At 42.8% G+C, this 13,603-nt stretch overlaps 1 protein-coding gene across 1 annotated transcript in view; it reads right to left on the reverse strand.

Moving 5' to 3' along the window:
- The window catches only part of hivep1 (HIVEP zinc finger 1), a 51,631-nt gene extending 38,310 nt beyond the window's left edge, over positions 1-13,321 (reverse strand). The window contains exons 1-2 of the mRNA XM_080788278.1: positions 13,193-13,321; positions 10,353-10,502 (exon numbers count right to left, since the gene is read on the reverse strand). Coding sequence (XP_080644404.1) covers positions 10,353-10,392 — 40 coding nt within the window. The 5' untranslated portion in view covers positions 10,393-10,502; positions 13,193-13,321. The remainder of the gene's footprint in view (positions 1-10,352; positions 10,503-13,192) is intronic.
- Between the last annotated feature and the right edge of the window lie 282 nt (positions 13,322-13,603).

A 13,603-nucleotide genomic window follows, 5' to 3' on the forward strand; every position in this document is an offset into this window, starting at 1 on the left:
TTCACTGTACATTTGTACACTCAGTTAAATTAACTTTGATTTTATGGGTCCCAGAGATAGAAATGGGGAACGGTAGCCTAATTCAGGTCAAACTGGGGGTCCTTGAAATGTAAATAACTGAAAATCACTGCTAGAGCCGTAAAAATCTTCTCATATGGGGGTCCCTGGCATATATTTTCAAATGGGGGTCCGTGGGCTAATGAGTGTCAATTTGAGGGTGCTTGACATGAAAAATGTTGGGAACCACTGTTGTAGGCTACAAGTGTAATAATAATGAATGTAAAAAATCGATTACATATTGGTGCTCGTAAAATTTTGGTGGGTGCTCCTAATTTTTTTCTGGTGCTCCTTCATTCTGAATTTGGGAGCACCAGTGCTACCAAGTAAAAAAGTTAATTTCGAGCCCTGGGTGGGAAGATGCCACTTAATGATTCTCGGTCACACCAGCAATATCTGCTGCCATGACTCAAGGACAGGGTTTCTTTGAAGGCCACACGTGTGTGTGTGTGTGTGTGTGTGTGTGTGTGTGTGTGTGTGTGTGTGTGTGTGTGTGTGTGTGTGTGTGTGTGTGTGTGTGTGTGTGTGTGTGTGTGTGTGCAATCTCATTTTGTGGAGAATCATGAAGAATTGTGCAGCACTAGTTGGCTGTCCAATACATTTTAGTTACTATTGTGTTTTTGTTTGTTTATTCTTATAAATATTTTCATGGAAAAAATGAGAATCGTGTGAGAATTGTGATCACAATTCTTGTGGAGGAAAATCGAGATTCACATTTAAGCAAGAATCGTGCAGCACTAGCGCAGTCGCACGCACAAATCAATGTCGGACCACCAAGTTGAGTTTATGTAATGTATCAACCATGATCACATACACTCGCATAAGCAACTGGTGTTGAAAAATGCCTGTGTGTTTTGCGGTCGATATTTGTAGCATGATGATGTATGCACGTCAACGTGGGGCTGAATGTGTGTACTGTGTCCAGAACAAAGACGACAACATTGAATTAATTACGTGCTGAGCTATTAGGTCACGACAAGTACAGAACACGCATCTGCTGCCATTATTATAGTAATGGCGCTGAGTTCACAGTTTGTAATACAGAGGAAAACTGGATACAGCAGGCAGGTGGTGAATGCTCAGAGAAATCCTATGAATCAATGCATGATCTGAGAGGTGCCATACAAACACCGAATGGAAAGAAGGACGAGGAGAGACAGGGAGAGAGAGAGAGAGAGAGAGAGAGAGAGACAAAGATCCCAGCTGAGGGAAATCACAGACTCTAAGAGCGTATGTTATTGTGTCAGCCGGGAATGTTTGAATTCTCCTCCAGGCATGTCAGTCCCTCTCAGGCAGAGAGCGTCTGACGGAGGGGAACAGTGCCGTTTCTCTCTCCGGCCACTGGATCCAAGCCGACGTCCACATACCATACCATTGTTGTGGACCTGCCTGCTCCTTCAGCAGCAGAAACTCCTCTCTCTCTCTCTCTCTCTCTCTCTCTCTCTCTCTCTCCCTTCCCTTCACCAAACCTCACGGTTTGTTCTTTGCCAAATGCCAACCATTCTGGCTGAATTCGCAGCATTGTTGCTCCGACTCCTTCTGCTCTATTCCCTCTGTCTCACTCACCGTCTCGCTCTCTCTCTCTCAGCATGACTGTAACTTTGGTTACGATTCCCTACTGTGTGGCTGCTGAAGTCCTGGACTGTAGTCAAGGATTCCTTTGGTGTGAAATTACGCTCCCTATTCCCTTCTATTCTATTCTATTCTATTCATCTATGTCCTCCCCTATCGCCCCCCCACCGACCCCTGCTTCATTTTATTCTGCCTCCATTCCCTTGCCCTTCGGCCATTCAATAGCACTGCCATAGTAAACTTTACATTTACTGTCATTGATTTATTTTTAATCTTTTTTTATTTTATTATTATTACTTGAAACTGGGTTGTGCTGTATGTCCACGCGGCTGCCTTCTCCTCTCCCGTCCTCCATCTTTGTAGGAGATTCCAGCAGTAGGACACAAGGAACAGCACCTGCAGACCACGACTCTTGCTGCTCTGTTTCCCTGGCAACCCCTACATTGAGCTTGTGCAAACCATTAAGCATTGCCAGCTCTGCACTCAAACAGCGCGCGCACACACACACACACACACACACACACACACACACACACACACACACACACACACAATGTGCCCCCACGCAGCTATCCTTTTAAGGATTTCCGGATGGCACACGTCAGCTTTACTGCCTTTCTTTTAATTTGAGCAGTTTTTCCAACTGCTTTTTTTTCTTCTTCGCTCTTTCGCTCCAGCGACTAGGCCCACGTCACATTTTCCCCCATCTTAAATGGAGCCCCCGGGAAAAAGCAGTTCCCTCTAACAGAGGCAGGTTTTGTTGAGGGGCATTTCTCTGACTATGACACATACTCCCATAAAGATACAGGACTCCGCCAAATCTGGCTGCGATAGGAGCGTGTCGTTACCACTTTAAACATTTAAACCAACTTTTTGCATCTACAAGCTCACATATGAATTTGTAACGCATTGTATTGCATTGCTTGTATTTTCACTATATCATTTTTTTATGAATTTAAAGTGGTTAAAAGAACGTGACTTCCAGCCTAACCACTGGACCGTTTCATGACCACAGGATATTGCTCCCACCGTTTGTTCATGTTTTCCATGCCTCCCACACACACACACACACACACACACACACACACGCCACACGCCCCAGGCCCACAACCCCAGTCTGTCACCAATGCTCACCTTTCCAAAGTTGCCAATACCAATGACTAACCAAATTTCCAGGAAATTACCCTGGAAAGTGGAAACCCAGGCTGCAAAGCTCACCTGCAGTGGAAAACTGTGTGTGTGTGTGTGTGTGTGTGTGTGTGTGTGTGTGTGTGTGTGTGTGTGTGTGTGTGTGTGTGTGTGTGTGTGTGTGTGTGTGTGTGTGTGTGTGTGTGTGTGTGTGTGTGTGTGTGTGTGTGTGTGTGTGTGCGTGCGTGCGTGTGCATGTGTACGTGCGCTCATATGGAAAGACCTCTTCTGTTCCTTAGCTCCAATTTGACTTGGCATGCCAGAGCCCTTCAGTAACACTTTAGTTTGAAAAGTTTAAGCCAACTAATTTTACTGATTGGGAAGGAATCCTTGGTCCTGACCCAAACTAAACCATAGCAACAAGAAAACTGTGCAAATATAGCCCTGTAGTCAGGTGTTGTCACCAGGCAGTCGTGTGTATAATGGCATAGCAGCTGGGTAACTTGAGGTGAGACATCTTCCTCATATCATGCATTTTGAGCCTTGACAGGTAAATTGACTGTAAGAACAATAAAGGCAAACTATGAACTATTCAGACGCACATGCAAATATATCATCACCAGTATGCGCGCGCGCACACACACACACACACACACACACACACACACACACACACACACACACACACACACACACACACACACACACACACACACACACACACACACACACACACACACACACACACTCTCTCTCTCTCTCAGTCCAGCCCACTGCCCAGTGTCAGGCCACAGTCAGGGTCTCCGACAGACAGGTGGGTGGTGTTAGTGCTGGTATTAGTCAGAATCGTCTGATAAACCGTCACTGTTTAACAGACATTCAGACTGAGAGTCTGTATAAAGTTTAAGAAAACAGACGTAGAAAATACAAAAGTACCATTAGGCCCCCCAACAGTGAGAGATGAGAGAAAGAAAGACAAATTACAACAAATCCAATCCCACACCCTCAAAAAATGTAAAAGCATAAAAACTGAACTAATGAGCAATGTGTTCAAATCCAACTCCCAACGACCAAGAGAAAACACTCTGACATCAGAGACAAAGGCTGTCCAAATACCCCAAAACGAACTGCCAATTGAAATCGAGCCAGCTGACAAATTGGTTTCCTCAAAACCAGATGTTCCCAGGTGTTTGGGAGGTTGTCCTCTTTGCCACCATAGTGGAGCTTTGATTAAAAACACTGCCATTTGTGAGATACAGCCAATAATTACAAGTTCTGAAAGTGGAAAAATGGCACAAGACAATCTAAAATTGTTATGAGCTCAAACTGGTTCCTAGTGATATTCATATTTTCCATCATCAAGAGTCATTTTGCAGCTTCTGAACTACAGACCTGTCTGCCAGCCGTAAAAAGCCAGAGCACAGTGAGCAATGATCAAAATATACTTGATTGTTTTCCTACATTAGAAAGAAGGAATAGACATTAACCCGCATTCAAGAATGGCAAAGTGAGCAACGCATTTTTCTTTTTTTCCACTATATTAAATTTCATTCATACAAAATATGGCCATAAAAATTCCAACCCTGCCCCTTCCCCCCCTCCCTGTCCTCATTCTCTCCCTTCCTCTCTCTCAAAGTGAAAGCTTCTCTGAGGTTACCACCAAGTTAAACAGACATCCCTGAGCTGGTTTCAGCCTGTCTGTTGTAGTTACTGTTGCTAAAACCCCAGGTTATTCCTGCCTCTGGGAGAGAAGTTCCCTTTGTGCGAGTCGCAATGCTTTCACACACACACTGTAATTTGAAGGTACAGTACGGAAATACTGGTTTGGCTGCATAAGCATGACACAACATGTAAAAATCTATTCACTTGGGCCAGGGTATTAACTCCTTCTTTCCATTTGCTCTAAAGATTGAACACACAATTAATTAATACATTTTTTGACAGTGGTAGGCAAATATGGCTTTTTCATGTTTGTAACTTTGATTGCTTTCGTACAAGGATAGAAATCACAGCATTTTTAAGCCAACAGAATTCTTCTCTCAACTACAGTTGTACACAATTATTTATGTAACTCCGAGTAAAACTCATCAAAACATTATAATTTACATTATATACGAGTCTCAAGTTATTAAAATTCAAATTTTAAATAATTGCCTGCAATTGTCATTTAAATGTCCACCAATGATATAGAACTTGCTTGTTGTGGTCAGCCCCATTGTGGCAGGGTAGGGTTGTTGTCGGAGACCCTGACTGTGGCCTGACACTGGTCAGGGTAGGGTTGTCTGTCGGAGACCCTGACTGTGGCCTGACACTGGGCAGTGGGCTGGACTGAGATTGGAGGGTCGAGGTCAGGGCAGGTCAAAGCAGAGGGGGCATTCTTAAGTCTCCCTATATCTCTGACTTCGGTGATAAAGACAGAAGACACAAGAACTGCAGAAATAATGTGACCTTTTCTATGCATTTATTTATACTGTACTGTGTCTTTAAACCATGAACACATTACGGTAGGTCCTGTATCAGGCCATCTCTAGGTTGCCCTGCAACTTTGATCGTAGGAGTAGAGGAGTGGTTTTCTCTGACCCCTGAATACTTAACCACAGTCAGTGATGAGGTCAGAGGTATGGTTGATCATTAACAGGAGACTGTTGTTGCTTTGTCAGAAATTACTGAGGTGGTAAAACACTCGATGGGCTGCTAAGCGTTGTGAGAGAACTCGATGAAGCCAGGGTGTGAATGTTGTTCGGCCAAATGGATATCAGAATATGAAACAGTTGCATTGCATATTCTTACTGTGACCATTATCAATTTATGGATAATTTAAGGAATTGTATCTTGAGGATTTGGAGCACCAGCCACGTACGTAGTAGGCCTAAATATTGTACTGCCAATGCTATGACATACTCCATTATGTTTCAATTTATACAAGACAACTGAATTTCCAGTTACCAGATGAGAACAAATCAAACACTAGTAGGACTATAGGAAAGTAATTTCAAACCTCATAAATTACTGAACATTATCACAAAATCAATCAAATGTAACAAATCAACCAAATGTACAGCACTCAGTGTTGTACAGAAGGTTCTGCTCCAACGTGTGTTGGGTGCAATAAATGGTACGGGACTACGTTATGGGGAACCCCATCCTTTTTCCCCCTCCCTCGCTGCACTCGCTTTACGGGGGTAAACATTTTCCACTGTGTTAAATGTACCCCGTTTTTACTGCAGTTGTTGCCCATTTATCACACAGCACGTTCTCTGCCATAAAGCAGGTGTCCGGGCACACTGGGCTTCGGTGTGAGAACCTTTTTATAAGACAAAAAGGAATGTAGAGTTGGCTCTATAAACGCTGTGGTTGCTAACAAGTCTGGACATTTTCAGGGGCACTTTTTGGAATGCAACTTCCATGGTTATAGAGCCATAGACAGGAGACTAGTGATAAAGACCAAACACCCACGGAAGAGGTTGTGCAGCGAAAATAGCCGTTCTACAAGCTCACATTGCTTCTCTTCAAGACATGTTGTGAGAGTGTGAGTTTATAGATAATAATTTCGTATAAAGTCAGTCTTTAATCCAATAATTAATTTAAGAGCATGGGAAGAAAGGAAATAATTTTAGTACAGTAAAAAAAAAAAAAAAAATACAAATATCATGGTCTGATTAGCAGTCCAGGCACCTTGGCTGGTAATCCAGCATGACAGTGTGTCACGGGTTCGAGTCCCGATCCCGGCGAACTTTACTGTGTCTCTTCCTCCATCTCTCAAAACGCCCAAATAATATCTTAAAATACATATATATAGGCGGCAGGCCTATATATATATATAAATAGCTGTGGTGCTTCTTGTTTTTTTAGACACAACTCACAACTCTTCACAAATAACAACTATAGTAAACAAATGTTAAAATTATAAAAAGATGAATAATAATAATAATAATTTAATAATAATAATAATGGGAGGGGGGGTCAAGGTGGTGAGGCACTATAGAAGTTTAAAGATGGAGTGCCACAATTTTTGTATTTTTCCAGTTTTTCATGTGTATGAGGTGACAGTACTTCATTAGACACCATGGAGTTGTTTTTATGTGCAATGGTGTATTCACTTTGTATTTAGGGTTTCTTCCTGGAGGCTGAACCCTTGACAGTCAAACGGGCCAATGAAATAAACAGTAATATAGTGACATCACACTATCAGCCCCTCCCCTAACCCCTCCCCCTTTATCATACAACTACAGCTGTGGGTGCGGCTTCAGTTCAGGTGGATCACCACCCATCACCACCCACCAGGCAAACCAGGCATACTTAATGAACTGGTGGGCGTGTCCACATAAAAGCATGATTTTAACAAATACTGTACACTTTTTGGAAAAAGTTCTTCCCCCTTATATTGTAATAATACCTGATGATCATGTTTTAGGGTGGAAAAAATGGTGGCACTCCATCTTTAAAAGAAGGCTTGCCAGTCAAAAGTAAACGTTTTTAGATGAAAATGAGGTACGTACGATAAAGTGTCCATTAACTTGGCTGTATAGTGTACTACATAGTGTACTGTCATCAGAAAACCCTTTCAAACTTTGCCTTCCAGCTAAGTACTGTGTACATCAACTCTCAGTCTACAGTACTGTGTTTATGATGCCCACAGAGTGTGAATCTGTCTCTGTGAAGGGATATGAGGGGCAAGGGAAACCACTGCAGTACATGTCCCGCCAAAGCTGCTTAGAGACCAGCTGTTTGAGAAAATTAAACAAAAGGACATGAAGGAGGAGGCATGAGTTCCAAACTTCCTGCCTTATTACCCACAAACTGCGTCATAGGATCATTCCTAATGCTGTGCGTGTGTGCGTGCGTGCAGCTACAGACCATTCATTCGAATGCCACCCTGGCTCACCTGCATAAGCATCATCAACGATCTGGGACTGGGATGTTATCAATAGAACAATATAGTATTTTTGGCTGTATTTCAACAATGGCACGCAAATGTCTCTGACTGACCTAAACTCACGTCAATCACCAGGCTTTCCGTGGAACCTGTGGAAAGACTGCTTCTATTTGAATAATGGATGTAGTCTTTTATTGACCTGCTACTGTAGGTTGGCCTAACAAACTAACTTGACTAACACAGCGTAATCGTCCTTCCAGGCTATGGGATGTAAATTAATCTATCCGTGTGTGTGTGTGTGTGTGTGTGTGTGTGTGTGTGTGTGTGTGTGTGTGTATTGTGGCCATATGAAGTTACATTATTGAAGTTACATGAACATGCTTTGGTATGCATTTTATTAAATGAAAAGCCCTCTAGCGTTTCCTAGACAGTCCAGCAATATACGATACGATATATCTTTGTATCGTTGACAAGGCAAAGACTGATAAGTCTTGACATGACTGTTGGTTAGCATCAGCAATCAGAACTGTGCCAGTGTGCTCCAAGGCATTGTGGACATAAGTCTTCTCAGCTAACCAAACGCAATCTACTGCAACCAAACTCAAGATGAAGCTACTGTAACTAAACTCAAGCAACTGAGCTAAACTGATGTCCGTTTATGTATGTACAAAGAGATGTCCAGCGCGCTTCAGCCAGTTGAAGGTAGAAAGGCTCGTCAGTGCTCAACAGGGGCAGCTTGAATCAGAGAGAATAATACCAGGGCACTTTAGGAGAGACTACCCAAATAAAATACTGGAGCACTCGACTGGTCTGCACGTGTTTATTATTTTACAGGGGTGACTCAGTCCCCCCTGTGAAATAATAAATACGTGCAGACCAGTATTTTATTTGGGTAGTCACTTCTGAAGAAGTTCCCAGGTATCTCTGGTCCATTTATGTATGTTGTTGTTTTTGTTGTTTTGTTCAAAACTATTTGTAATGTAATAAAAAGGTGACATTGACAGTTAAAATACGTTAGACGGTTAAAGGCTTGTCTATTATTAAGTAAATGTCGTACTCTTAATTGTTAGTCTTGACTCTTGACTATAGTCTTTCTTCAGCACCAGGCATCGTCATGTGATGGCTCAGATTGAGGGGGGGGGGTTTGGGGGGGTTTACTGAGTTCGGAAGAAAGAAATTCACTGGAGCAGAATCTAAGCATGTGATAGCATGCCATGCAATGAGCATTTCCTGTCTGATGAAGGGAACGCCTTCAGTGCAGGGCAGGCCTGGAAGAGGGTTGTTGAACTAGGTCATAAGGCAAATCAACGAAGCCAGAGCATGGTCTCATCAGAGTAATCTAGTAAGAGAGTAATGACACTCCCGTTGACTCTCATTGTAACAATGGAATGTGGAAGTGCTCATTCTATCTCAATGGAATAGTTCCAGCCATAGGAGCAATGTTTGGAACTATCGCCCATAGGTACCCGCTTTGCGACGAGATCAAAGCGCGTCACCACTCTCTTACTAGATTACTCTGGGTCTCATCAAGCTGGTTTGATAGTAAGGATTGTTTGTGTGCAACATAAGTGGACAGCACTGAGAAAAGTCAAATACAGTTCATGTAGTCACTACATGAACTGCTGGCTACATTGTAGTGCAAGTGGTGAGAATAGTCAAGAGAAAACTTTTAACTGCTTTCATATTCAGTATCCATCAGTATTTTCTAACCTTCAAGAATCAATCAAAATCTCAAAAATAACACCAACTAAGAACAGCTGTGGCACTGTAGTCTGCTCTCTGCTGTGTGAAAAATAAGTTTAAGACCCTCCATCAAACATAGCATCCAGAGCAATTTGGCTGGAGTTTGTATGGACCTCTGTTGGGTAATGTGCTGCAATAAAACTTAATTATTCATATTATTTGGCCAAGTAAGCTCAATGCAGTACGCACAGGGGAGGTGTTTATAACACAAATAACGATGAAAATCTGGGTCACTGCTCACAGACAAAAGCCAAAGCATTTTATTCAATGCATAGACTTCATATAAAACCACCACATTCATAATATACACATCACACCCAGTTTCAATGAGTCCACCATATTTTGTTATGTCCTGTGGGCTAATCACACAAGTACTGTAGACCGACAGTCAACCAACAGGTCACAACTGCTGAAATCATGCATGTGTGGAGACATAATAAATAATAATAATAATAACCCAAAATAGTCTATTGAGGTAGAATGTATGAAAGGGGATTTTTCATACAGAACCCACTATGGTGAAATGAAGCCACTTGCCGTGTACAGTACCTAGAAGTACAGTAGCTATACGGTACAAGTGTATAAAACAGTGCAGCATATTCAATATTCAGCATATCAATAGCCTCCTACAGTACCTCATCCCCACATTAATCTGCTTGATTTCTAATACACTAGTTATTTTTTGACCTGTGTAATAAGGAAGTAATTACACTGTATTACAAGAAATTGCACATATAAGGCCTACATTACTTGGTGGTCAGGAGCAAGTTCAGTAACTCATGTTATACTCATGTGCAATGTTACAAATTCTGCAACCAAATAGATGACATTATGAAGATTTTCACTCCAAAATAGCAACATTTTGAAAGAATGCTACCTGATATTCTTGAAATAATATTTCTAATACATTGTTGACTGTATACAGTCAAAAAAGTAATGTTTAAAAATGTATTTAATGTATAGAATTGCAACTTACCTTTTAAATTTCTTGGGTTGTTCTGCTTGGTGCGTGGCATGTTTATTTTCGCTCACGGGTACATCTTGAGTAAAGTAGGTTCTAAAGTCCTTGGATCTTGAGAGGAACTGACGTCCACTCCACACAGTTAGGGCCACACTGTGGGTGCATCTATAGAACAAACACACACAGAGACAAATTCAGCATAAAACCACAAAGATCAATGAACACTAAGTGGGCCTTTCAGAATTCCCGCTTGAGCTTAATTTATGCTTCATCGTAGGACAGTGTCACTCGTAACATAACTTGTTTTCAAGCTAACAATGCAACACCCACCACCCCTCTCTCACTTGGCCTTCTGGGCCTGTCAGGTGGAGTCAGCGTAGTTAGTGGAAGGAGGTGTGAGTATCAATATAAGCTGTATGGCAGCAGTTATCTCACATGCTGATCTCTGCAAAAACCAAGAAGCGAGAGGACTGTTGTTTTTGGTCAACGTCTGATTGACAAGTCAGTGTCTGATATGGGTCGCCTGCCCTTCTCTTTGACGAACAACGGCAGCTCGGATGACGAAAGGCGCAAACAATAATGTTCTGTTTGCGCTGGGGTATTGAATGCTCCAGGCTACTTGGGAAGCCAGCAGATAGGTTGCTATCAGGCTAATCTAATTGTATAAGTTAACTCTCACAGGCCGCTGCATAAGGGCTATGCAAACATCAAAAGGGCAGATTGAACTCATTCTGACAGGGGAACTGTTTTTACTCTCTGTATTGTTTCTGATGCCCTTTTTACACTGGAATGATCAGGGGTTTAAATACAGACTTCATGCAAATTCTGGCTTGGTTAAAGAAACACTGGGTAAAAGGGGACTGTTCAAGTTAAATGTTACCAAAACCTCAACCTTTCAAATCCACTGCACTGCACATGCTTCTGTGGGCTCCCTGATATACATATAATATTAATAATCTCACCTATACAGAATGAGCTCATCTCCCTTTGAATGGACAGGCACGGCATGAGCAGCAACAAGCATCATCTACAGAATTCTACACACATAAACACACCTGTACTGCAGATTCTACAGTAACCATATTAACACTCATATTTTAATGCAATCTCTGTTTCTAAGCTATATTCTTTCGTAGAGAGTTTATATACTGTAGGACTGTGACCCATTGTCGTGCACATGCAATGAGCAGCATTGGTCTTTGTTTGTCTCACCAGGAGTATTACATAACAGTTACTACAACTGGTGTTTTTTCACCATGCATTGGTACATGTGGCACTACAGCAATGACATCATCTCCCCGTGCATCTCAATTCGGCAGAATGAACATAGCACATGCACTACTATAGCCTAGCTAGAATAAGAAACACTAAAAGTCACACAGATGCTCTCACGTAAAACACATGCAAAGATGGAAATTTTAACTAGGTCTGACAGGCAGCAATGATTAATGGAAAAAAAACGAACATTCCCATTTTTTGTCTGGAGTTGTGTGTGTGTGTGTGTGTGTGTGTGTGTGTGTGTGTGTGTGTGTGTGTGTGTGTGTGTGTGTGTGTGTGTAAGAGCACATAAAACTGTGAGAAAACACCCTGATGCTGGTCGATACAAATACAAGGAAGAAGGATGCACTACAATGAATGAATTGAACGCATAAACACTTGACTGCACTGAAACGCCGTGTCCTAAACCTGTTAGAATGGAATGCATGCATTTGCAGGTGAGGTGACTGAGTCATTCATTCACACATGAGAATTCCAGACCTCACCTCTCTCTCTCTCTCTCCACCTTCACCGGAATCAAAGCCTTATATAAAACCAAGACATCGCGCGCACTCTATGCGCGCACTGCGTTAAGAAAGCTGTCAGCGGCACAATCACGTGTGTTTGTGTTATGATAATTACACGCCCATCACAACGTAGCATATTGACGAAAATGTACCAATATACTCGTATAATGGTGATTATCTCCATTGTTGGGGTGCGAGTGGGAATGGACTCTGCGTGCATATACAAAAAAATAGATATAGTACACACATCAAAATGCACAGACTTGATTTGAGTCCTGTTGGTCATTGGATGGAAAATACAGTCAGCAAAAACAATGCGTGGGAAATGGGAATAGCATACGCTATGCCTGTTGCAACACATGAACGCCCTGCAACTGAGGGAGGAGTCAGGGAAAACCCCTCGCCGTCTCTGCAACAGCGCTCTTATGGGACGCTGCTTCCCCTATCCATTACAAAACCTGCAGTGTTATCTCTGCCTTCATCCGTTACATATGCATAGCTTCCATTAAAATGAGGGATGGCATTGAACAACACGAACGGGAAATGGTTTAGCTATACGGTACAAACAGAGAGAGAAAGAGAGAGCGGACAGCCTGAGCCAGTTACACGTTGCGTAGTGAGCAGTTAAGTTGCCAGTTGTCTGTGTCTCTCTCTCTCTCTCTCTCTCTCACACACACACACACACACACACACACATCACACACACTGTACACTGTATCACAACACACACACACAATGCTGCACAAGTCTCCACCAAAACAGCGATGCTATATGCTGGCACTTGAGAGACCAGCTCTGTATAACAGCGAGCTTATCTGCATTTGATATACGACTGAAAGTGAAACATGCTGCCACTGCCACAATGCGCAGATCACCAAACAACCCATTCCACGGAAAACAGTGAGGACATTGATAAGGACCAACCAACCCGACATCAGCAGCCCAGCCAAACACGAGCGCCCTGTACGTGAATGCACTGACCGACTGAACGGTACCAATGCAGCTCCGAAAGTATATACGCCTCGCGCGTTCACTTAGAAATGTTCTAAAACTGAATTGATTCATACTCACATTAAGTGCAGTCTTAAGTTACTGCCGGGGGTTTCTGGTATAACGCACCATAACGATAAATAACGGGGAGGAGGGGGGCAAAGAAGGTCTGTAATTCTCTCTCTCTTCACCTTCTCGCTCACTTTCTATTGCAGGAAACAGACAGGCCCACTGACGTCAACGGGGGTCCCGTCCCCGCCTCCCCAACCACAGGATGTCAACTCTGGGAGGGAGGTGCTCGACTTGCGCATACGCTGCTGCCAAAATGACGGTGTAATTAGACGATCGCAGCCATACATTTATCGCCGTGGTGATTTATGTGCGTTGAGAGACTTGAGAAGTTGAGACCCATCTCGCCGCGTGGCTCAAGGTTTCTTCCGAGTCGCGTTCGTGCGAGAGCGAGTGCCTTTTCTTGGTGTCGTCCGTCGCGAA

Source organism: Protomyctophum bolini (assembly GCF_963924005.1).
Source record: "Protomyctophum bolini genome assembly, chromosome: 17".
In the NCBI taxonomy this organism is placed as follows: Eukaryota; Metazoa; Chordata; class Actinopteri; order Myctophiformes; family Myctophidae; genus Protomyctophum; species Protomyctophum bolini.